This window comes from Protopterus annectens, chromosome 12.part0 (assembly GCF_019279795.1).
Source record: "Protopterus annectens isolate FY-2018-M chromosome 12.part0, PAN1.0, whole genome shotgun sequence".
Taxonomy (NCBI): Eukaryota; Metazoa; Chordata; order Ceratodontiformes; family Protopteridae; genus Protopterus; species Protopterus annectens.
Window position 1 is genome coordinate 1,104,692,722 of NC_056746.1, and position 27,491 is coordinate 1,104,720,212.

General features: G+C 41.2%; 1 protein-coding gene across 1 annotated transcript in view; it reads left to right on the top strand.

Moving 5' to 3' along the window:
• The window catches only part of DLGAP4 (DLG associated protein 4), a 1,245,417-nt gene that overhangs the window by 984,738 nt on the left and 233,188 nt on the right, over positions 1–27,491 (top strand). Inside the window, exon 9 of the mRNA XM_044090114.1 lies at positions 5,919–6,334. Within this exon, the coding sequence (XP_043946049.1) occupies positions 5,919–6,334 (416 nt within the window). The remainder of the gene's footprint in view (positions 1–5,918; positions 6,335–27,491) is intronic.

Below are 27,491 nucleotides of genomic sequence, written 5' to 3' on the forward strand. Positions count from 1 at the left end.
CCTATGGCTATATATTGCTGCATTAAAAACATCCCATCTCAGAAACTAGCATTATTATCCAACCAGTAGTTATTTCTTTATGTATTCTAAAAACGTCTTACTCTTACCATTGTAATAAAATGTTCCTCTTATTGAACAGTGATCTGACCAACTTAAATTTTCAGTTTTGAACAAACAAACTGATGTAAATCAAGTGATCTATAATGCAATCAATTCTGGAACTTGATTTAGCTGTGTGAAATATGTGCAAATGTTTTCAGGATCAGAAACTTGATTCCCCATGCATCTAACATTCTTTCAATGAAAATTCAGTTAGTCAGATGTATAAAATACGACAGCTCTGCAGGAACAAAACTTGTAAACAAGTAACCTTGTACAAGTGGAAATTTTCTGAGGATATAAAGAAGCACCAGGACATTTAAAATATATTTAATTGCCAAAACTGCAAAAAGGTGAGCATCGCCGTTATGTAATTTAATGAAGGACTTCATCAGAGCTAAACCATAAGGTTTGTAATTGGTTTTATCTTCTTGAGTTAATTATCAGTACATGTCTTAAAGTTACAGCAACTTTACTCAATGGAAGAACTTGCTGAATTTTCAAATGTGGGCAGCTCTTAAGGAAGGGACATGTACAGTAATGGTAAAATCAACCGGTGGAATAAAAATAAAATAATAATAAAATAAAATATTTCAGGAACATCACAGATAAAATGAAATTTAAAGTAAAATCCAAATGCCCATCATGGACAATAAAATTTGAATGTGTAATGCAAGATATTTACAGAACATGTTGAAAATATTTACAGGACAAAGGTACTCAACTTTTTGTGGTGGTGGTAATTAAATATATTTTTATATTTGTCGGTGCTTATTTATCTCCACAGAAGATTTCCACTTATGCAAAATTCAGTGAATAAAATACTATATTTAGTTTGATATGAGTTCACTTTAAGTGGTTTAGACTTAGCTAACCGTGTATTACTAACTGCATTCCAATGTCCTCCAAGTATCACAGAGACGCTCTACATTTTATATGACTTGTAAACCTTCAGAAATGTCATCTACGAAGTCTGATATGCCTCAAATGGAGCATAACATTCATCGTAAATTAAGTGAACTAATGTATAGTAACCAATAGCACTCTTAGACCTGAATATATTCTAACTGATACGTACAGTTCTATGTAATTACTCTAACTACCACCTATAGATCTATGTGAGACATTATTATAATTTTTTTTTAATCCAAGTATATTTGTTTTTAATTAACAGACACTGGTTTCCATTAAAATGTGTGTCTTGCAACAAAAAAAAATTTCCGATATATAAATTTAAGAATACTGCAGTTTCAAAAAAGTCTGTCCCATTGATATTTATATATGCAACTTTAATTAATGTCATTGATAAGAATATCTAAATTATTATAAACTTGAAGTTGCGTGTCTTTTAGAGAAGTAGAATAAGTGACAGTATACAACACCGCCTTACCCATGCTGAAAAAAGAAATGGTGCAGCAGGAAAGAAGAGATCATTCCAGTAATGCATAAAATTGTCATGTTGGAACAAGCAAGGAATTTGGCTTGTGTAGTTCTAGAGCATTTATAATAATCTCAAGATTGACAGTTCATACCTGACTTCTGTTCGATGAAAAAAAAATTGATGGTTCTCCTTTCCATATGGTCCTTAATTTAGTAGGAGAAATAAATGATGATTTAATGTTCAGTTTCCAAACTCTTTTCCATATTTCAGTGAATTGTTTTTCCCTCTGTCTACTTCGTAAGGTAGATCTGCAAACACAGTAATTTTATGTCCTTCATACTCTGTTACTAAATTAACATTATTAGGAATTCTCTCTCTCTCCTTACTTTTAATAAACTTAATGATAACTGCTTGTGGACTTGTTGTTTTCTCTATTCTCTTGCATTCTTCTGGTACCTCCTTGTATTCTTTCAGTCTTTATACAATCTCTCACTGCTCCTCAAGTAACTTTTTAAATATAGTCTGTGCAACAGATTCCAAATATTTTGAGTATCTCAGTTGTCTGGTGTGCCAAAAATGTGAACAATTAATCTTGTTCAAAGTTTATAATGTTCACTTTTTCTTCTAAGACTGTATTTGTTCAGCCTGAGTATTATAATTATTTTGTAAATGAGGTACCATTACTTTTGTCTGTGCTATCTGATTAACAGAAGTCCCTAATTGTATTAATTTGTCACACATTTGATTTAGTTTCGGAAATGCACTTGTTTCATCTTATGTATGTGAATCTAATGATTCGTACATTACTGATTATGGTACATGTTTTCTTTTCCTTGGTTGAATATGAAGTAGCTGCATTTGAACTTCAAGTAAATCATTTTTACTAAAGTAGGGTCTGCTTTTAGGCAGTTTGAGAGTCCACAGGACAGGTGTTTGGCAGGCCAGCACATCGGCATAAAAGAGGTGATGCCAGTCATCCTGGCCACAGAAACCTCCAAGGATAAACTAATACCAGGACCTATAAAGATCCTAACAGCACCACCATGCTGTGGTACATCAACAAACCAAGGGGGTACTTCTTATTTCCTGTGCAGACGGTCAGTGGAACTGTGGTACGTGGTTCAGTAACTCTTGCTGTCCCCTGTAGCTTCTTGTATTCCAGAGCAGGACAGCCTATTGGCAGATAGAAATCTGAGCAGGTCCCTCCTAGACCCCAATGAATGGGTGTTGATGAGAGATATGTTTCTACTTACACACACGAGGTGTGCAACAAGTAGAGCTTTTCACATCTGCACTAAACAGGCAGTTCTAGAAGTTCTTTTGTAGGACTTGGACATACCCTTTTTTTGCATTCCCTCCACTACCCCCGATTCCCAAGGCACTGCAGAAACTGAAGGAAGATGGTCCAAGGTTGATGCAAATTGCTTCTAGCTGGCCCAGGCAGTAGTGGTTCTCTCTGCTACTTACCCTCAGCTGGGAGTGAAGCAAAACATTTTTTCTATACATGGACCTTCTTACTCAGAACAAAGGGTCTGTCATTCACTCCAACCAGAGGACAGTTAACCCAACAAGCCTGTCTTTTGGTCCCATCCAACCACTTACTCTCAGGATATGTACTTGCAATTCTAAGAGAGGTTGGAAAACAGAATACCATGAAATGTTATGTAACTAAGTGGAAAACGTTTTCTGTATGGTGCAAAGCTAAGAGAATTTTATCCACCAAGTGCAGATGGACCAGGTAATGAATTACCTCTTCCAGTTGTACAAGGAGAACCTATGCTAGTATAAAATGCATGCTAAAGCTATGTCTGCCTGCCCGCTCCTGTCTCTCCTGCTTACTCTTATCTGCTCATGAAGCAGTTCCTGAAAGGGGCCCTAATTTTCAGGCTACTAGAGAGTCCTTGCCTCTACATGGGACCAGAATTGTGTACTGGAAAAGCTAAACCCCACCCCCTCTGCTTGAATCACCAACTGGCACCCCTCTGAAACTGTTAACTTGAAAACTGTCACGCTGCTAGCCCTCAGATAAGCTAGGCATGTTTTGAAGATTTCAGTTCTCATGTGCAAAGAAACCTTTCTCATTTTCCACAGATCTAGAACCTCCCTGAGAATTAATCCTTCCCTCATATCCAGGATGGTATCAGAACTCTTCTTGAACAAGGCCACCCATCTGTCAGTGTTCTTTCCATATCCTCAGAAAAAACTAGAAAGAGGCCTACATTCCTTCCTCCAGAGGATAAATTTCCCCTGACAGGTCTGATCAGTTTGTGGCATTTATAAAAGTGAAAGTCTGTCCTGGAAGCAGCTACTTGGACTCCTGTACACATCTTTACTTGGCACAATTTCCAGAACCAGGGCCAGGTTTGCCTCTGCCTTTCTGCAGAGTCTGGAGCCTCTAACATAAACTGCTCTCCAACCACCCAGGTAGATTAACTTTGGGAGCCCTCCCAAAACTTAGTACTGCAAGACTGACTATGAAGCACATTGTACAGTTATGTTGGTGACATACCATAATTGTAGATGTTAGTTACCCTCCCCTCCTCCTCCTTATCCTTTTATCACTGTGCTCCTGAATTTGAGGTGGGTACTATGCCTGTCCTCTTCCCCCCCCCCCCATCTCTTCATCCTTTAGATATTGCATAGCTTCAGTCAGAATGGTTAGTAGCTCCATTGGGTAGCTTCCAGACTTTAGTACCTCAAGCAAGAAAGATCTGAAGGTAGTGCCAGCTGATGACCCTTTATACCACCAGTGTCCTCCTGTTGGCTAGTGAGGGTATCTGCTGGCTGGGGGTTGGTGAAATCCTCTGGTATTCAGGCTCTTCATGGAATATAGTGTGGCAGAAAGTCACTTAGTGCTGCAACATTGATCTACTCCTGTGTATGCAATTATGGAAAGTTACCAGCAGTTGTACTGTAAGACACAAATGTACATGTAAAAATAAACAGAAATACTTTTTGGTAGAATCGTAAAAATAAATAAGCTATATAATGGATAAGTAGATGTATTTACATTTCAAAAAAAAATTGTTTAGTAAAAACCAGTCTGAATTAAAGTTTAGAAACTTAGTTTTTTATAATATCTTTGAGATGCAACTAAGAACTGTTCTGTCACAAAAAATTGAGACAGCAGTAGTCAATAACATAGTTTTTTCTGTAGCATATCTACTTATAACTGTCATTATATTCTCTCCATAGAGAACACTGTACCAACTTTATAGCATGCTGATCTGAGCCATTATTCAGTATGGGGCCTTATTTTTTTGCCTTCAAACAAGCTACCTGAAGCAAGTTTGAATATACGAGTATATTGATTCCCTAATATAAACATAGTAGGTGTGGAGAAGTTCGAATCATTCAGTAAGTCTTCAGGAATAATAATTTGTTTCTCGAAAGTTAGAGGCAACCTTTGTCTGGTCTACAAGGCAGAATCTGTTCCAATTATATTTGAAAGTTTATCTGGAAGACACGACCTGGAGAGCTAACATTAGACAACCTCCTGGTACTGGTAAATATCAGTAACTGATGGATTAATTTGCATATCACCTTTCAAGATTATGGAATGAGCTTCCAAGTCTGAAATGGATCATTAATGTTCTTCAGAAATAATTATGTATGAGAATTAGAAAATGTCAGTATGAGGTTACAGCAGTCCAGCATCTTGACCAAGTAAGTTGTAATCTTGGCCGTGGAATCTTTGAAACTTAGGATGTGTGTGAAGTAGAGGCCCTCATCATCGAGAATAATGTGTCAGTACCACCATCATTGTACACTCCAGATTCTGGTAGTCAGAGTTTGGAGCAGTGTGTTGTTGCCATGCTTAGCACTTCTACAGATATATTTAGACCTGAATTATCTATTTGGTGGCCCTTGCAATGATGCTTGATGTCTGCTGGTTTGTGTGGCTAATAATAATACTGCAACTTGGTGCCTTGCACAAGGTCAATTCACACATTATTAGGCAACACTTAGGGCTTGGTCAAACACTCTACAACACGTGGGGTGAATTAATGTAAAATCTGTTAATTTAAATGAGACTGATTTCTGACTGCACATTACTGTCTTTTACCTAGTAAAAAATTATGCTGCCCACCGACTTTTAGTACCCTATAAGTATAGCACAGTTTCTGTGCCTGGCCTTGTCCTCTTGACTGGGTGACTGGCTATATTTTAATCAAATGCTGTCAGTCTCCTAAACTTTTCTGGTGTAATTATCCTTTATTTTCCACTGTACGTATAGTTATATTTATTTTACAAGCAATAGTTACTGTGCATGCTAGCTTTGATAGTCATGCATGTTTCACCTTTGTCTAAGCTTTGCTATCGTGTCATGTAAATGCTATATCAGGGCCATAATTCTTATGTCAAAGATTGTGCCATATACTGTACAAATGAAAGAAAAATAAGTTAAACTTAATTGTGTGTTCTGTTCCATCTTTAGAGCAAGCCGCTCCAGCAGTATGACTTCAAAACAGGAGACAGAGTCTAACACACAGGAGTTGAATAATTCTAATAATAAATCTCTAGAGAAGAACTGTGTGGACTTAAACCAGCATAACAATTCTGTCAATGCAGACTCTGCTGTACAGCAACAGCAAGCAAAGCTTGCTCAAACACAAAAAAAGAACACTTCCTATAGTGAGAGTATGGATCCTGCGCTAGATCCTTCTTCTCTCCCTCCACCAGATCCTTGGCTGGAGTCTTCAACGAACTCTCCTGTGGAAACTGTTCAGTCTTCGTCCTGCTGTCGTGATGGTTACTGGTTTTTAAAACTTCTACAAGCAGAGTCGGACAGGATGGAGGGATGGTGCCATCAAATGGACAAGGAGACCAAAGAGAACCATCTCTCTGAAGAAGGTATGTTAACTTTCTGGCTGGTTTGTGTAATTGGTAAGGTGCAGTACGTTATATACAGTATGCATTTACTGAAAGCTTATGTTGAATTCTTGACTTTTATGAGGGGGATCACATTGAGGTATGAAGCCAAAAGACGGCTGCCCTTATCACTAGACATTGCACTCAAGTGTTTAGTGAACACCTTTGTCAGTGTATCAGTGGTAAAAAAAAAAAAAAAAAAAAAAAAAAAAAGAGGATATCAGATGCCACCATTTTCAAATCTGCATTGATTACCACAGTTTGAACAGCCTAAGCCTTGATGGATTTTAAGTTCTTCAGTTTGGCATGCTTCAAGTTTCAAATACCCCATTTGTTAAAAAAAATGTATATATTTATTATTATAGGCTATTTGTTTTTAAAAGTTTAGGTTGGATGGATGTCCATTTCTAACAAAGCTGATAATCATATTTTTCTGTAGAAAGTAAAGTGCTTGTAAGGATTTCCACAAGTTGCTTTTTTTTTGTCTGGGTCCAAGGTATGATGTACCCAAATGTCTCCGGTCTGCATCCTGTAATCAAAAGACTTTAAAGCACCAGGCTGTACCTCTCCAGAAGGTACTTACCCCTGAAGATATCTGCATGTGCTTCCAGTCTACCATGTCATTGGCTGCTCCTCCTCTGACTTCGATATCAGATGTAGATAGACACAAAGATGCTTGTGCTGGCAAGGCAACTTTGCAGTCCCTTTTTACCTGGCATAGGTTACTGATGAAGCCTCTGGCACAATTCTTCTGGAGGCCTCCATGCTGTTAGCCCATTACTCACTCTCAGCAAAAGAGTTCTTTTGCGCCTTGGCTGTATGCCTCTTACATTTTACCTAGCAAAATTTCATGTGAGGAAATTACAGTGGTACCTAAGAAATGCAGGGTGGCAACTTGCCCATGATGTGCAGCGCTCTAGTCCATCATTATCCTGCATCAGAAAAAAAACTCTCAAAGAGATGATGGTAGTGGTTCTAGCCATCAGGGTTTGCAAGATTTCACAACAAGAAATCTTTTACATTTAAGCGAGCATCACCACAGTGCTGAGGTATATTGGCAAACAGGCAATCGAGATGAGAAGAACAGAAGCATATTACCATGAGTAGATGCCAAACGGGGATGTTATTTCTCAACATAGCTCACAGGTGGGGTGTACCAGTAGTAGTAATTTTTGCTTCTGTAAGAAACAAGTAACTGAGGAAATACTGCACCTCAATACCAGCAGTAGGAGCCTTAGCTACAGGTGTCTTCTTCATAGACTGGACAGTCTGATTCTGTATGCCTTCCATCTAATACCCTTGATCCCCATGGTATTACATAAGGTGAAGAATGACAGGCCAAAAATGCTATTAGTTGCATTCTGGCCATGGAAATATTGGTTCTGTTATCTGCTGGACTGTTGAAGGCAGAACTGATATTGTCCCAGTCTATGGACCTCTTTAGAACAAGCAATCCCTAGTCCACCTAAACTTAAATGCTAAGGCTGACAGTCCTCCCTTTCAGCCACATTTTCTGAGTATTAGCTGTGTATCACAAGGGAGGCCAGAAAGCCTAATACAAGGCAGTGTACCTAGCCAAAATGTGCTTAAGAGACCAGGTTTCTGTTTCTCACCTCTGATAACCCTCCTCAAAACAGGCCTGTCATGTACTTCACTGGAAGATCTTGTTTTGCCCATCTCCATGAATCTGCCACTAGACAACGTCTCCATCCCCCATTTGACAGATACAGTCCCTTTAAGGGGAGTTGCACTTGAGGCCACCAACAAAAAATCATTCCATCATAGAACCTAAAGTATGTATTGGAAAGTTTTGCTTTTTCTCTTTTTGAGACAGTTACTTTCATCTCTCTCTCAAGCTTCTGTCTTGAGAAAACTGCATTGCTGGTGGCACTAAAGTCTGTTAGAAGAATTTCAGGCCCTTGCATGTAGAGAGCTCTTGCTAATTGTTAAATGGCAGAGACACTTTATATATGATGGAAGAGTTGGCCCTTATAGGGCTATTTTACCTCCCTATATTTTTTCCCTTCACCCCAGGATAAAAAAGTGAATCCAAGTCAGTTGAGGTAGACAGGAACAGAGTATTTACTTGGATATGGCCAAGTACATCAAGAAATTAGACAAATTATTCATTATTGTTTTGCTAAGTCCAGGGAGGGTAAGTCGGTAAACTGAAGGACCACATCAAACAGGATAGCACACTGCATCTCTTCATGTAATCCATTCATGGCAATACAATTCCATTCCCTGTTAGAGCCCATTAATAGAAGGGCCACTGCAGCAAGCAGCACCTTCCTGAGAAGAGTTAGCACACACGTGCATGTGCGCGCATTCACACACACACACTTATGGAAGCAGCATCCTGTTGATGTTCTTCGTGTTTCACTGTTGCAGTCATCACACTTTGGCCCCTCAGTCAGCCCGAATACCAGAGTCTTGGGATTTCTGAGTTGGATGCTGTCACCTATTCCATGACATCAGGTCGTCAGGGGTACAAAACATGCAGTCGGCCCCATTCCATCAGCTTTTTTTGCCGAGCGAAGCCCGAAGCAGAAGCAGTTCGCAAGTGCTGGTTGACCGCCACCTGAAATTTTCGTTATTCGAGTTTCGGACCTGAAGTCTTCTAAAGCTAAGTACCCCATTGCGGATCGTTTTTTCTTGCTCTAAATGATGTCAGAAAAAGTTAACAATTGTCTTGCCTGTGGAAAGCAAATACCTCACAGAGATTTTCATTCTTACTGCATCACCTGTTTAAGCCCAGACCACAACGTTCCTCGCTGTTGGTTTTGTGCCCTATTCAATGCCTGAAGTATTCGTTGTCGGGCTATCTTTGTCGCTAAATTCTTTCGCTCTCATTCTCCGTATTCCTAAATGGCTTCAATAAGCCATCCGACTACCGATTTGAAAAAAAACGTAAGGATAAAGACAGACCGCATAGGTCTAAAACTGCCGACGACTCTTCCGTTAAGCTAGTTGCCAGTTTGCTGGTACTCTGTGAGGTGCATTCGCAGCCCCTGATACCTGCTTCTACAGATTCGCAGGCCTCTACTGAGACCCATTCGGAGTCCAGTATGCCGCGAGATGCTTCTTCGACTATGGAACCTGCAGATGTCTCTACCTTGGATGGGTCCGGATCTGCTGTGCAGGCACCAGCTTCTGAGGGTGTATTCAGACCTTCCGATGTTCGTATTAAACCGACTACTTCGTTTCAGACTAAAACTACCGAATTTCTCAGGCTCAGAGTTCGCACTACGCCTAGGAAACCGGTGACCAAAGCGCATTCTCATGCTCCCATGCCACAGAAACAAATGCTTAGAATGGCTGAGGACCTTATTACTTTAATTAGGGGAAGCCAGCCTTTCCCCTCTAAAAGGCAAATAATTGATTTTCCTTCTGATTCTTCAGACCGTGAGTCTGATGGCTCTGACCCCTCAGATTACCAGAACATACCCTTATCTCCCTATGAGGATTCAGATGCAGAGGATTCTATCCCCTTTGCCCCCCCCCCCCCCAGAGGATTTTTCTTTTGGTGAAACCCTGCATACCCTCAGAGAGCATTTCTGCTGGGAGTGCCAGGACTAACAACAGTCCAAAGAGAGACTCTGGGAATTTTTAAACTTGCCTCAACACAGGCCTCTAGCTATCCCCCCTGTTCTGGAAATTGTAGATGATGTCTTCATAGAATCCAGTCTTACCCCTGATACTTTGCCACCAGCTCCTAGAAAGCCTGAGAGGTACTACAGAGTACCTGACTCTCACAAATTTCTATTTAAAAATCCCACTGCAGATCCAGAGACCATTTCCCAGGGACTTAAAGGTATTAAGGCTACTGCAGCCAAAAACCCTACCCCTTCGGACATGGATTCTTGGGCCTTAGACAGATGGAGGAAAAGGTATATACCTCTGCAACTCTTGCCATCGGGGCTTTAAATTGCCAGTTTCACATGCTGAAGTCCTAGCAGCATATTTTGGAACTAATTAAACAAAAAATGATGTTGATTCCTGACTGTGCAGAACATAAAGATTTACAAGAGTTAATGCATTCTCAAAACCAAGTTGGAAAACATACTTTGCAGTGTAGTTTTGATGCTTTAGAAGCATCTTGCAGGGCTGCTGTCACTGGGTCTGTTCTTAGAAGACATGTTTGGCTAAAGGAACACATCTTGCCAGACCATGTCAAAGCAAAATTATTAGATGCTCCATTAAACCAAGAACATTTGTTTGGCACTAAAGCAGAAGAAGTTTTTAAAAAGATGGAGGAAAAAGCTAAATCTATGCAAACTAAGAATTCCTACACGTACAGCCACCTAGATTCAGTAGGCATTGGCCTTCTAAAAACTCGTCCCTTCCAGTCCCTCCCAGACCTTCATTCCAAACCCAGGGGCAGCAGACCACCAAGACTACAGTCTCAGGGTATGCACAGATCTAAACAATGGAGTGGTCCCACCTCAAAAACAGGGAGTGGTAAGCCACCCTCTTAAGGAAAAAGTTCACAATGACTTGTCCTTAATCCTTCCCAGCCATACCCAAGTACGTGCACTAATAGCAGGAAAACTTGCCCTGCATACAAAAAACTGGGAGTACATTACCCAGGGAAGATGGGTCTTAAACATTGTATCCCAGGGATACAGATTCTACTTCCACTCGCGGTTGGGGATACAGATTCTACTTCCACTCGCTGCCAACCGCAAGTGGATTGCTAGACCTCACCCCAAAACAGTGGGCAGAGGCCCAAAAGCAAGTACTTTCTCTTCTCAATATCAGGGCTATTCATCCTGTTCCAACAGAGCAAAGGGGACAGGGATTCTACTCCAGACTGTTTCTAGTGCCCAGAAAAGAAAACTCTTGGCACCCTATCCTGCATCTGTCAGTTCTCAACACATTCCTGGTGGTACCAAAATTCAAAATGCTTACTCTCCAACAGCTACTTCCTGTGCTAGCCAAGGACTCCTGGCTGGTCACCCTAGACTTAAAGAAGCTTATCTGCACATCCCCATAAGGGAATCTTGCAAGAAATATCCACTTTCAGGGCAGGCTCTATGCACTATCAGTTCTCTGCACTTCCCTTTGGCTTGTCTACTGCGCCCAGGGTATTCACAAAATACCTGGCTCCAGCCATTGCATATGCAGGCAGAGAAAAATTCAAATTTACCCATACTTGGATGATTGCCTGATTCAGACGGGCAGTCAGGAATTGCTACTTCAGCACCTGACATTTGTAAAGAGACTTCTAACTTCTCTGGGGGTATGCCATCAATGAAAAGAAATCACATCTGGTACCCAGCCAAAAAATTTTATTCCTGGGAGCAAGCTTGAACACAACTTCCCAGATGGCATTCCTCACTCCAGAAAAACAGGTTTATTTGACAAACTAATTCAAACTTCTGGCCACCCAAACCCAACTATCTGCAAGAAAAATACTGCAAGCCCTAGGGTTCATGGCCTCTTCCATTCTCCTAATTCCATATGTAAGACTGCATATGAGGAAACTTCAGTGGTACTGAAAAAGTATCTGGTGTCAACATTCTCAGAACCTGGAAACGATGATTCCTGTCATTCCTTGCCTAAGAACAGAGTTCCTTTGGTGGGCAGAGGCCTGTTACCACAACAAGGGACTCCCTTTCACTCAACCCCCCACCGCCCAAACCCTGACAACAGATGAATCAGACTATGCATGGGGGGGTCCACATGGCAGGCAAATGCATTCAAGGTGAATGGAGCGCAAGACAAATGCACCTGCATATCAATCAAAAAGAAATGTTAGCTGCACAGAATGCACTGACAGCCTTCAAATACCTTATCCTTCCAGGACAACTCTTGGTAAAGACAGACAACACCACAGTTATGTGGAACATAAACAAGCAGGGGGGCCTCATTCCTACCCACTCTGTAGGCTAGCCATGGCTCTGTGGAACACAGCCTTGAGCAATCAAGTGCACCTGCAAGCTCAATTCCTGCCAGGCAAACAAAATTCACTGGCAGACGACTTGAGCAGAAATCTAATGGACCCACACGAGTGGAAACTGGAACCAAACTCATTCAGACTTGTAATCCACAGATGGGGGACACCAGAGGTGGACCTATTTGCCTCTCTACAGAACCATGAATTGAGCAAATTTTGTACCAGAACTTCCCACAGCCTAGCATGGAAAGTGGATGTCCTATCCTTTACATGGGAAAACCTCTATGCCTTTCCCCTCTGCCCCACCTCTCGAAAGTACTATTCAAGATCAAACAGGACAGGCCAAGGGCAGTCCTGATTGCACCAGGCTGGCCACGCCAGCACTGGTACCCCTTTTTATGTAGTCTGACAGTAGTGCCACCCTGGCACCTGCATCAGACCCCTTCCCTGCTGTCCCAACAGGAGGGCCAGATTGTGCATTCTCAACTGCAAACCCTGAACCTAGCAGCCTGGTTCATTCCCTGAGTACATCACCAACAATCCTCAGCAAGCAGGTGCTAGATGTCATCCTTGAGGCCAGGAGGTCTAGTAGTAGGAAATCCTATTCAGAAAAGTGGAAAAGATAACTGTTCTTGGAGCCAGTCTGAAGGCAAGGATACATCCGTACCCACCTTACCTCAAATCCTAGGTTATCTAGCAGAGCTGCTCCACAAAGGCCTATCCTTCTCATCAATTAAGATTCATGCCTCTGCCATCTCAGCTCATTACAATACTGAGCCACCCCTCTTCTCTCACCCTCTGATCAAACAGTTCCTAAGAGGAGCTAACAATTTAAGACACCTGAGGAGAACTCCCACTTCTGCCTGGGACCTTAACTTTGTACTAGAGAAGCTCACGCTTCCCCCTTTTGAGCCTGCAGCTACAGCAGAGTTAAAATTCCTCTCTTGGAAAACAGCCTTACTTCTAGCCATCACTTCAGCAAGAAGAGTGTCCAAGTTGCAGGCTCTTATGGCTGTGGAACCCTTCATTATCTTCCATGCGGACAGTGTTTCCCTCAGGACTAACCCATCATTTATGCCCAAGATGGTATCCAGTGTGGCTTTAAACCAATCCATCCATTTACTAATCTTTTTTCCTAATCCTCAGAATAAAGGGGAAAGGATCCTGCATTCCCTGGACGTGCACAGACAGCTCAGGTTCTACCTTGACAGGACTAAGCCTTTCAGAAAAACTGACCAGCTGCTAGTCAGCTTTGCTACAGGGGCAGAGGGCAAGGTCATTTCAAAGCAAACCATTTCCAAATGGGTAGCACACTGCATCCATTTCTGCTACAAACACTATGGAAAACCTATCCCTTCAGATCACGATTCACTGTCAAAACTCATTCCACTAGGGCTACCTCAACTTCTACAGCATTTCTTAGGGGAGTCCCTACCAGGGACATCCTGGAAGCTGCAACCCAGAGTTCTGTACACACCTTCACCAAGCATTCACCAAGCATTATCACTTGCCTGTCTTTTCTAAATCTACAGCTGAATTTGCCACAGCAGTCTTACAAGGCCTGCTAGCCAGCCCTAATACTTCTTGACTGTCTCCACCCTTTTTCAGCTTTGGGAATCAACCCAAGTGTGATGACTGCAGCAGTGAAACACGAAGAACACAGTACAGTTGTGTACACTTACCATAAATGTAGATGTTCGAGTGTAACCACTGTTGCAGTCCTGGTTACCCTCCCTCCAGCCCCCTGACTTCTTTATGCTTTCTACCTTTACTCTTTTTGGCCATATCTTATGGCTATGGTATTTACTTTTTACTGGAGGTGTTCCACACCACGTAATTGCTTCCTGTTTTGGGAGCTCCTGACATCTGAGGCAAGAAAAACTGATGTAATGGCGTCGGCTGCATGTTTTATACCCCTGATGACCTGACATCATGGAAGATGACGACAGCATCCGATGCAGAAATCCCAGGACTCTGGTATTCGGGCCGACTGAGGGCAACCTGCTGGCAGATAACCAAAGTGTGATGACTGCAACAGTGAGTACACTCCTAATATCTACATTTATAAGTGTACACAACTGTACTTTCTGTACATAATTTTCTAAACTTTATAACCTGAGCAGTATTTCCAGGGACAGGGTAAGCTTTGCCATGATCATTTTCAGGGCCTGTTGTCTCTTGCAGATGAAAGGCTGGCTGAACAAGGAAAGAAGCAAGTCCTGAAAACCACTGAGGTCTCTCAGGCATCAGTTTTACAATGGTTGCTGTTATGATATGTTAGGAACTTAACAGAGTTTCACGTGTTCAGGTGTATGCAGTGCTGTAGTACCTGTTCCCTACTACCATACCATCCTTTCTCTGGCTGTAGATGGGGTTAGGCTGTATTTCCAAAACATTTCCCCTCCTAGGTGTTTAGCAGCAGCCTGGAGATGCAATTTTGGGGGTCATCTGTTTGAGGTTTGAAACCCCATGGTGACTGGCTACTTTAGGGTGGATTGTGTTCAGGTGCTGTTGTGCTAGAATTCTGTATCTTGCCCTGGCAAGATCAGATGATGGTGGTACTGAACCTCACTTTATCCCCCCAACATCCTGATGACTGAGTGAGAAGGAGTCTGCTGGGACAGGAGAGGAAAGGATGAAAAGCTGTGGAAGCTGGGGCCGACCATCGGTCTTCTCCAGGCTGGAATCCTGAGTCAGTACTGCAGCAGTGGATATACTTTATAGAAGTTTCTAATAAAGCTATACTTTCCCACTGAGTGTGATAGCAAATGATAACTTTTCCTATTTTTGACATTCTAATTATCTTTTTCCCAAGCATTGTGCTTTGGCACATCATAAAATTTGACTATTTTATCTGACTCATTTTATCCAAGTAGCAAATTCTGTATAGTTCTTGAGTAATGGTTGAGTTTTAATTACATACCTTGTTGTTTTGTATCAACACTTCTGTATGCTTCCCCAATTCTCACCAACCTTAAAAAGACGGATTTAATTAAACTTGAAAACAAGCTACAGTAAAATAGCTAAATTTGCAACTGACTGCCCACATCATACCCACCACTGTCACTCCTTAAAAAAAACTCTCCTGGTTAGAACTCCCACAGCTTCTATCTTATAACCAATTAACCTTAGCACACAAACTAGTATATAAACCTGAAAAACCCTGCCCTTCTAAATATTCTCCAGCCCCATACCACCAATAGAAGTGTCCAGTCAACAAATCTCTACTACAAGTATCCAATTCCACTAATACAGCAGGGGCTTTGCGAGGGACAAGTCCCTCTTTGGGCAGTTGTGTCCTGCATAAAAATTGAAAAAATGGCAAATGTCCTGAGATATTAGGACAAACGTATGTCCTATATTTAAAGTAATAGTTGTATAAAACAGTTATTCTGTTTCTGAAACACCTAAATGTTATAAGAAACAGAATAAGCAACTAAAATGTTACAAGAATAAGCATTTATTTAGGCAAAAAAGTGAAGTTCTGTCCTTTGTACTTGCCGTGGGTATGTTTTGCCTTGCAAAATCTGACGTTTGTACAAAAAATGTCCCACTTTGGGCGTTTGAAAAGGTGGCAACCCTACATCAGAACCACCATAAATACCAACCAATTCAAAAAGATTCTTAAAAATTATTTTAGTGACCCCTGGCTTTGTTCCTGTACTACTCCAGACCAACTAGTTTTAATAATTTCTGGTCATGATTTTTCTTCTTCCCTGACCACCTCATAATCAAAGCTCGCTCTCTCTCTCTCCTGTCCAGATAATCTCTAATGTCATCTTTTTCTTTCCAATATCCCCCTATAAATGCTTCCTCAGCTTCCTTTGAGAAACTACAATGTTTACACTACAATAAGGAATTGTATCAGATGATTGTATAAGACAAATGTCAGCTGTAATAGCATAGAATGTAATTTCTGCTGTACTGTATGTCTTGTATTTTTTTTTTTTTGGTATAATTTCTTGTACAAGTTTTTGTATAATCTCTGTATGTGGAACTTTTCTCCCTGGACGTCTGCTGAAAGTGGGTCTTATCCCAATCTGACTTTTCTGGTAAACAAATGTAAAAAAAAAAGTAAATAACGTTGATATAGCCCACGACACTGAGTATGTGAAAGACTGATGCCACGTTTAGGAGTACTAAGGTGTACTTTATAAAGCGAGTTGTGTCAGGCTCTTGTTTTTGGTCACATACTCCACAGATTCATTGTACAGCTGACAGCTTTGTTGCATGCCTTAAATTTCATAATTCGTTTCATTGAGTCATATTGTAAAATAATCAGAAGCAAAGCTCACCCAACCAACTCCCTGTGTTGGCCCCACAAACTAGTGCCCCACCCCCTCAGCTCTTCAAGTGATGAGCAAAAAAAAAAAAAAAGTACTTCCTGCAGTACCCAGTCTGCCCCCCCCCCCCCCCCCCCCCAGCTCTTCAAGAGATGAGCCAAAATAAACATGTTCCTTCTACTGGCACACCAACCAGGTGGTAGCCAGATACATGGCAAGCCCCTCATCCTTCTGCCCCAGCCATTCAGGCCCATTTCTGTGCCCTGACCCTTCTTCCACATATTTTATTAAAAAAACAAAAAAAGAAAGAAATCTTCTCTTAAACTGTAGCAAACTGCTTAATGCAAATGTTGCAGACAGTTGCTACTGTCTATCCCTTGCCTGTAGAGAGCACTAACTGCTCAGGTTTTATTTATCAGAAAAAAAAAAATGAATATTTTTTTCTTTTAAACTGTAGCAAACTGCTTGCTATGTTGCTGCAGTTTATGCCTACACGGAACACTACAGTGTTCAGGGTTTCATTATTTATTTATTTTTTTTATATATATATAAACTGTAGCAAACTGCTTGCCAGAGTTTAGACCACACACACACAGTGCTACCATGCTCAGGTTTGACCACAAATGCAATACCAGTTTTAAAAGTACATATTTTGTTAATGAAAGATTGGGATTGGCAGATGATATTCCTCCTAACAATTTGCACATGGGGCAATTGTCCCCCCCCCCCCCGCCATAGCTATGGTACCGAAAATAATCACCCTTTGTCATGTCTTGATTAGCTGAAGTGTGTGTGTGTGTGGTGCCTGGTATTAACTCATGTTTTAGGACATTCCTTGCTTTGTTGCCCTTCTGTGTATTGAGATTGACTTAACAGTGTGTGAATTTAAACAATTTATTGTCCAGTTAGTATAGCTTGTTTATTTATCTGTCTAGTTTTCTGTCTATTTATCTACGCTTTGTTGACCACATTAGTCCTATTAGGCTAGAAGCCTCTTGTCAAGGGAGACACGAGGTGGTAGTTATACTACTGCGAGAAAATTTGGCTTGGGCATTGGGGAACTTCCCCTTCTCTTTTCAGTAGTGTACTGGGTCTTGTACATCCCCCTGAGCTACCACAAACTCAGGCAGATGGGACTTTGGTTTAAGATCTCATCTGAAGGACTAATGCACAGGAGTGCAGCACCCTTCTTATCCTGCAATGCAGTGTCAGAAATTCATCTACTTGATATGGGCATTAGAATATGTAGTCAGATCTGACCAGCACAGGTTTTCACCTAATTTTCAAGAACAAGAGCATTTGTAAAGCTGCCACATAACCTTTTATTGTCTTATTTTATTTTCTTCACTGACAAGTATCCCATTCTGTAGTTCCTTTTTTTTTGGGAAATGCAGGGAGTCAGAGTTCCATTATTTACATGGTAGTTTGTGTTAGGAATATTTGTTTTGACTGTTCGACCTGGTGAGATATAAATGGAAAGGTAGAGTATTAGTGCGGAAGGTCATTTTTCACCAGGTTCCTTTCTGTATCATTTTCTGTATATATGTGTACATATGAGTGTGTAAATTTGTAGTGTGTGTGTGTGTGTGTGTGTGTATGTATGTGTATGTATGTGTATGTATGTATATATATATATGTATATATGTATATATATATATATATATATATATATATATATATATATATATATATATATAAAATAGTAGCCGTCTGTCTAGCCATATGCATTGTGTGTGTGTGTATATGTGTGCACGCTCGTCTCTTCAAACCCAGCAGGTTAAAAAACACCCAAAAGTAAAATATTTTTCAACACCTGTGCCAGAAAACATACAGTTTCTGCCCCATTACTACCTAGTCTCTCATATGCAGCATCAACTCAAACATTCATTCAGTTCGGCACTCCAAAATTGCATGGATCTTTTATAAAATAGCTAAATACACTACCAATCTCCTTACAAAAAACTTATTGTATAGTTGTTGATAAACTAGAGTGGCTCGATTTCTTTTTCCTGCTAGTTAATGTAGGCTCATAAGATATCACTCCTGAGTTATATCCCTGTTTAACACCTAAAACGTCCTGTTACAAACCTACCCACACCCTAAGATCCTATGACAAATTTCTGTCTAGTGTTACTATCTCCTTCAATTCTCATGGATCTGCTCTGTACTTTTATGTATCCAAGATGTGTACTCACTTCCATTGTCATTTTGAGAAATCACTAATCCTCAGTAGATCAAATGAAAACTTAAATCTTACTTCCTCAGTACATATTTCTCTCTCCGATCTACTTCACCAGGCAGGTCATCTTTTGACCATGTCACTGTTGACATAGTCTTTTTGTAATTTTCCTCATACTGTATACTGCTCCACTTTAGTGAAGAATTTTATGCATCGTCTAATTAGGACATACTCCTCTGTCTCCCTTGTTTGCCTTCCAGTAATTATTCCCTTTCTGCTCTTCATTAGAAAATTGGCAGTATGTGCTGCTCTTAATCCATTTTACTTCAACTTACTTTCTCAAATTATCTGTGATTTTTTTTTCTTCTTGAATAATTGACTTTATTATCCTGTGTTCTTTTACTTAGCGGTACTACTTTTATTTTAATTTATTTAATAATACTTTTTCAGTGTTTAAGACTTTATTGTAAATTATATTTTATGTGAAGCTTTTCTCCCTGGGCCTCAGATGAAAAAGGACAATTACGAGTAAACAAATGCAATATGTGTGTGTGTGTGTGTGTGTGTGTGTGTGTGTGTGTGTGTGTGTGTGTGTGTGTGTGTGTACATGCATGTTGTGTGTATATATGTAATATGGGTGCATATGATTATATGCATGCACATGATTGTATGTAAATATCTATATCTGTGTGCATGTGCCTTCTGTAAAAGTTGGGTGCCAGGCTGGCAACTCGACACCTTAAAAACTCCACTGCCAATCAGTCTGTGGACCGGTGATCTGCTGTGGCGACCCTTAATTGGAAAAGACGAAAGACGTTGCCTTTTATATCTATAGCTGTATAGATACATACAAACACACAGTATAGTAACTGTCATAAAGGCTGTCCTCTGCTAATGTTTATTCACCTATCATATGTTCACTGAAAAGACGGAGGTTAGCAATTACAACACAAGTAAATCAAGAGACTATTTGTGTCTTGCAAGTAAACTCTCACAAAATGCCTCCCTGTTCCAAGATGGGAAAACATATTAGGCCAGGATGAATTTGTGATCCCTATCTGGTCACCTAGGTTTCTGTGCTGTGCTTGCCACATAATTGTAGTTTTCCCCTTAAAGGTGGGGTATCCATTGTGTAGTAAATCTGTCCCTCCAGCATGTTTTGTTTAGGTGTTGGTGGAAGTTTCAATCCTTAGTTTGATTATTTGTGGAGCTGTTTAACTTGTGGAGGTACAAGAGGTCTAGTTCGAGGTAAAGACCTTGATGCCATGGAATGCAAGACATGCATTTCCTCTCGATCCAGTAGCAAACAGTGTTGGGATAAAGTTTCAAATCCATCTTGGTAACTGAAGGATTTTTAAACCAACAGTGATTTTAGTTATGAACCTTCTGAAGTATGATATTATTACCTAGCTATGTGCTGAAAGTGGGCCTTTTATTCCTTAACTGGCACAATTTAGGACAGTTATAGTGGAATAATGGCCTCTTGACCTGGATGAGCTGCTTTAGCTGGACGGCTGTTCATTATGTAATGCTGAAGGCATTTACCAGATGAATATTTAATGCACAGGTTAAAGGCTGTAGGCTGCAATGACTTGTTGGGGCATCTTGTAGTCCCATCTGCTCTAAGGGTTGATGTTCATCGTGTTACACTGCTGCAGTCATCACACTTGGGTTATCCTGCCATCAGGCGGTCCTGCAGTCGGCCAGAGTTCCAAAGTCTTGGTCCGGCGTCGGTTGCTGTCGCTTCTTCCCTGACGTCAGTGTGCCGGGGGTATATAAGATGCATCGACACCATTTTCTTCAGTCTTTCTTGCCGTGCGGTGCCCAAAGCAGAAGCAGTTCGCAAGTGCCATACATACTTTGCAATGTGGATTTGATGCATTGGAAGCTTCTTGTAGTGCAGCAGTGACAGGGTCTGTCATACGTAGGCATGCTTGGTTAAAAGAACAAACTTTACCTGATAATGTTAAAGCAAAGTTATTGGATGCACCTTTACAGCAGGATGTTTTCTTTGGTGTAAAAGCAGAAGAAGTTTTAAAGAAAATGGAGGATAAGGCAAAATCTATGCAGACTGTCAAGGATTTTTTACAGGTTCAACCTCCTCATTTCAGCAGAAATTGGCAAACCAAAAACTGGTCCTTTCCAGCTTCTGCCAGACCACAGAGGGGCAGATACAGCCGCCCAAGGGGCAGAGGCCAGTCACAAGGCTCTTACCAGCCTCGACAGTGGGGTGCCACAACCCAAAAAGGAGGAGAAGACAGGTCTCAAACTACCAGAAGACAAACACAATGACTTACTCCTCAGACTACGAAGCAAAACCCTCTTGGCAGCTCCCTTGGGGGGAAAACTAGCACTTTTTGCAGACAATTGGCACATCATCACAAAAGACAAATGGGTCTCAAGGATACAGATTCCACTTTCACACTTTGCCAAGGATAAAAGGAGTGCCAAACCTGCCACCAAATCAATGGGCAGAGGCTCAAAAGCAAATTTCAGCTCTCATGGACATGAGAGCCATTCAGCAGGTTCCTACACAGGAGCAAGGACAAGGATTTTACTCAAGACGGTTTCTTGTTCCCCGAAAAGACAAAGCCTGGAGACCCATTCTGGACCTCTCAATTCTAAACACATACCTGGAAGTACCCAAATTGAAGATGCTAACACTACAGCAACTTCTTCCCATGCTGGGCAAGAAGGCTTGGCTAGTAACGTTGGACCTCAAGGAGGCATACCTGCATGTCCCTATCAGACAAAATTGCAGAAGATACCTCTGATTTATAGCAGGTTCAACCCATTACCAATTCTCTGCACTGCCCTTTGGCTTATCTACTGCGCTCAGGGTCTTCACAAAATGCCTGGCACCAGTAATTGCATACTGCAGATAAAGAGGGATTCAAATATATCCATACCTGGACGACTGCCTTATTCAAGCAGAAAGCAAGGACATTCTATTAAAGTATCTGGCGTTTGTCAAAAACCTACTAAGTTGCCTAGGGTACACAGTAAACGAAAAGAAGTCAAAACTAGTTCCGTCACAAAACATAATATTCCTGGGTACCAGCTTAAATACAATGGCCCAGATGGCTTATCTCATGCCAGACAAGCAAGGACAACTGACTGAATACTTCAAAATGATGGCAACAAAGACCCAACTCACTGAAAGAAAAATTCTGCAGGCGTTGGGATTTATGGCATCTTGCATACTACTAATACCATTTGCAAAACTGCATATGAGGAAATTACAATGGTATCTGAAAAGCGTATGGACTCAACACAGCCACAGCTTGGAAACAATACTTCCACTCATACCCTTCCTTCAACAGGAGTTTCTGTGGTGAGCTCAGGCATGTCACCTCAACAAGGGTCAGCCTTTTACCTTACCCACAGCCAGGCAAACTATAACAAATACATCGGTTTATGCCTGGGGAGTGCACATGGCAGGACAGTGTATTCAGGGCAAATGGTCTGCAGACCAAAGGCATCTACATATCAATCAAAAAGAGATGCTAGCTGTACAAAATGCCCTAACAGCTTTCAAGGGCCTCCTACATCCAGGACAACTCCTAATAAAGACGGACAACACCACAGTGATGTGGTACATAAACAAGCAAGGAGGCACACACTCCTACCCCCTATGCAGACAAGCAATGACCTAGTGGAACACAGCACTGACCTACCAAGTTCAACTACAAGCACAATTCCTGCCAGGAAAGAAAAACACATTGGCAGACTATCTAAGCAGAAACATCATAGATCCTCACGAGTGGAAACTAGATCCACAAGTATTCGCAGTGATAACTCAGAAATGGGGCAGCCCAGACATAGATCTGTTTGCTTCCCCCCAAAACTACCAACTATGGAAATTCTGCACAAGGACATACCACACACCAGCTTGGAAAGTGGACGCCCTCTCATTCTGTTGGAAAACATTGGCAGTGTATGCCTTTCCTCCACTGCCTCTTCTGGCAAAGGTGCTGCTGAAAGCCAGATTAGAGAAGCCACAAATGATACTCATTGCTCCAGACTGGCCATGCCAACACTGGTATCCAATACTAAGGAACATGGCTCAAGGCCCACCATAGATTTTACCTACAATTCCTCACCTGCTCACTCAGCAAAACAATCAGATTCTACACAGCCAGCTCAAGACTTTAAATCTGGCTGCATGGCAAATTGCCTAAACAACCAGTCAACACTTCTCTCTAAAGCTGTGATGGACGTCATTCTGGAGGCCAGGAGGCACAGCACCAGGAAAGTCTATTCAGACAAATGGAAAAGATTCTGCGCCTGGAACCAGGCTAAAGGCCAAAATCCCCTTGTCCCAAATATTCCTCAGATTCTTCAATATTTAACTGAGATGTTGCACAAAGGACTTTCCTTCTCATCTATTAAGATCCACGCCTCAGCTATTTCAGCTGAATACAACACAGATCCTCCTATATTTTCACATCCATTACTAAGACAGTTCCTCAGAGGGGCTAAGAACATAAGACCATCCCGGAGAGCACCAACACCAACTTGGGATCTCAACTTTGTTTTGGAAAAACTTACACTACCGCCCTTTGAACCAGCTTTCACAACTGATGTTCCTATCATGGAAAACTGCCCTGCTGCTAGCAATAACTTCAGCACGTAGAGTCTCAGACCTACAGGCCCTAATGGCAGTGGAGCTTTTCATCAAGGCAGAGTCTCTTTACGAACTAACCCTTCTTTATGCCAAAGGTGGTATCCAGTGATGCCCTAAACCAAACAATTAATTTGCCCACCTTTTATCCAAACCCCCAGAACAAAGGGGAAAGGCTCCTACACTCTTTGGACATTCACAGGCAGTTATGTTACTACTTGGATAAAACTAAGGCTTTCAGAAAATCTGACCAGCTCTTTGTATCCTATGCTGCAGGATCACAAGGAAAAGCTATCTCAAATCAGACCATTTCAAAATGGATAGGACATTGTATCCATTTCTGCTACACACACCATGGGAAATCTGTGCCTGGTAACATCAGGCCCCATTCCACCAGGGCTACAGCAACATCAACAGCCTTCTTCAGAGGGGTACCAACCAAGGATATTTGGAGGCTGCAACTTGGGGTTCAGTGTACACCTTCACCAAGCGCTATCACTTACCTCTATACTCTTCTGCAGGGCCTACTAGTCTCTCCAAACCCTGTTTAGTTCCACCACCCATCCTTAGCTTTGGGATTCAACCCAAGTGTGATGACTGCAGCAGTGTAACATGATGAACATAGTACAGTTTTGTACCTACCATAAATGTAGATGTTCGAGTGTTCACACTGCTGCAGTCCAGGTTACCCTCCCTCCATCCCCTCTGAACTAGCTGGATTTATCTATACCTTTCTATCCTATACAACCTTTGTGGTGTATTTGCTTGTAACTCAAGGTATTGTTTTATTTTTATATGTATATTTTTTATTAGCAATATGTATTGCCTACTTATTGGGGGCACCTGACATCTGGGGCAAGAAAAACTGAAGAAAATGGCCTCTGATGCATCTTATATACCCCTGGTGCACTGACGTCAGGGAAGAAGCGACAGCAACCGACGCTGGACCAAGACTTTGGAACTCTGGCAGACTGCGGGACCGCCTGACTGCAGGATAACCCGAGTGTGATGACTGCAGCAGTGTGAACACTCGAACATCTACATTTATGGTAGGTACAAAACTGTACTTTTTAGGGTGTATAGCAAGTTGAAGTCCTTGCAAGACGTGCAAACATTTAAGTACTTTGTGTGTGTGTTTGTGTGTGTGTGTGTGTGTGTGTGTGTGTGTGTGTTTGTGTGTGTGTGTGTTGTGTGTGTGTGTGTGTGTTTGTGTGTGTGTGTGTGTGTGTGTGTGTGTGTGTGTGTGTTTGTGTGTGTGTGTGTGTGTGTGTGTGTGTGTGTGTGTGTTTGCTTTGTAGATTGCTACAGACATAACATTCTCATGTGCCAAGATTGTGTTGTACAGTTAGCGGAATTTTGAGAGAGCCCTGATGCATATTTACTCACTGTTTTGGACTAGTTCAGTTTCAGAACAGTCCTTTTATCGAAACATATGGTGCATATATGGAGATCCACAAAGTAAAGAAAGGTAACGAGCAAAAGTGGTGATTAGAATATTAAACAAAGAGTTCACATTTTAAAAATTTACCATATTTTTCAAGCCTTCTAACACTTCACTTCTGAAAACAAGCTTGCAGTACAGTAAGAAAACAAAATACCTCAATTTTGTCCCGAACGGTCCTCCAACTTTGCAGATTTCTGTAATGTCATTGTTCCCATGTGCATACAGTACTTTAGTTTAGCTCATTGTTGTAGTTTACAGAAGCATCACTCTCTTATGAGCCCTAGAGTTATCCTACCATTTCCAGTGGGAAATATTATGAAAAAGACATATTGTAAACTTTTTCACCAAGCTGTTATTGCAGTCTAAAGATGATTCTTCAGACACAGATTTTTTTTGGTAAGGACATTGTTGACATTTCAGTAAAGGTATATAGTTCAAAGTTACTAAACTTTCACAGTACTACATTAGTTTTGATAGGCATCTATTTTTTTTTACATTTTTTACATTGTATAAATGACTTAAGTATTTACAATTTTTACAGTCCTAATTATATTCCTTATTAAAGGTTATTCTTTATTTTGGTTTATTAATATTGTGGTGGTTCTGTTCTCATATTTAAAGTTTGGATAGTCTTTCAGAATATTTTAATGTAACATCTGCATGCACTGTTGCTGACTTGGTGTTAGCAAGCGTTAATGGATTATCTGTTATGCAGCAAATTTTAGAACGGTACTGAATCACTTTTTTAAAATCTGCAGTTTGCTCATTCTACCTTATGAGCTTTTATAAGGTTTCCATTCCTAAAGCAAATGAGAGGTGAAAGGGACAGGCATGTTTGGTTATGTTTGCTGTTTTTAAATGCTGTGAAATGTATTCCTGTTTTAATATAAAATAAATAATTATTATATACTGTACTCTTACCAGACCTGTCTGTGAATACAGTGCCCCCTTTGGAACGTAAAAATCAAAGCTTAGGATTATAGGAAGTTACTAGGCTATTGGCCCTGAGGCTCTTACAAGCCTAGCCAAGAATTTAGCCCATGTTCTAACAAGTCAGCACCTGATACCCCTGTCTAGCAGGGATATAGGTGGAATCCCAGGGGTGTATTTTCTGTTCCCCATCCAGTTAGCCAGGTTGCGCTTAAAAAGGATTAATGAAGTACTCTTCTTGATGTGGAGAAGGGAGTCTGTTCCCCAGAGGGGGGAGTCTCTGGGACACACATCTGTCCCACTAAGTCCTGTTGATGACACAGACCAGGTTGAGGTCGTGTGTGTGGGTTACTCGAGTGGAGCTTGACTTGCAGATATGCAGCAGTCCCATCAAGGCGAGGTCTGAGATTGCATTGTATGCCAGACAGAGGTCACTTGTGAGGAGTCTGTATGATACTGAGTTGAGGGACAGGGCCTTTAGCGTGTCTGTGTAGGGTAGATGTTTGAGGCCCTGGATTCTCCTGTTGAGTAACCTCTGTGGTCTCTCCAGTTGCTGCATGTGCTTTGTGAGAAAGATGTGGATACTTCCAGATTAAGACCCGTCAACGACATCACACACATTCTAACTTCCCTAGTCCACTGAGCCACATCTCCCTAAAGGGATGTTGTACTTTTTTGCTGCACAGGGAAATGTTGAAAGGTTTATAGATTAGTACTAAGCTAACTGCCCATCTTGAGTTATTTTAAGTCTAGACAGTTACTCCATGTGAGGATCAAACCTTGCACCTTGTGTTTATAAGAGAAACACCTTAACCATTATGCCAACTTCCAAAAAGATTAGAACCATCAACACCATCACCCATGCTAAGCCACACAAACTGCTCAGTTAGACTCCAGAGAGACCTTACCAAGAAAGTCAGGTACCTTAAGTCTTTCAACTATCCTGCTAGATTAGCACAACTCCCACTGTGCTCAACAGCCTAGAGGTTGTTGTGAGGTCATTTGTATCTTGCTTTTTGAGCCCTGAAAGACCCAACCCTGTCTGACCTTCTTTCTTTGCAAAACAATTGGCTTCATCACTAGGGATCTGTATCTCTCTACCAACAAATAAACAAGACTTGCTAGGAATGCAGTGAGTTAGGAACCTGTGGAATAAGATATCCTTCTATTCTCATGTTGCAGTATTCATTACTGTATGGAGGTTGCTGCATGCAGCACCAGACATCCGGACAGTATACCAAAGTCTTAGGGGCAGGGGTACGTGCGATGTTTGATATCAGAGCCATAAACCGATGTTGGCTATAAAGGTGACGTTTGCACATACCCACTTTAGAACTTTTCTCCCGCAGTGACCTTCGGACTTCTAATCACCAGCTTCGGGAAGCAGATGTTCTTCGTGTTTCACTGTTGCAGTCATTTTATTTGGTTATCTGCTTGCAGGTTGCCCTCAGTCGGCCTGATTAACAAAGTCTTGGGTCCTGCCGATGCTATTACATCAGTCTTTCTTGCTGTGCGGTGCCCGAAGCAGTTCACAAATGCCGGTTGGCCGACTCCTGAAATTTTTGTTTTTGAGTTTCAGAACCGAAGTCTTCAACTAAAGCTAAGTACCCCGTTGGGGAAACTTTTTCTTGCTCCTTACCGATGTCATTAAAAGTTAATAATTGCATTATGAGGTATTTGCTTTCCACAAATAAAGATTTTCATTCGTACTGTATTCCTTGCCTAGGTCCTGACCACGACGTACCTTCCTGTCGGTTTTATGCTTTATTTAATCAGCGCA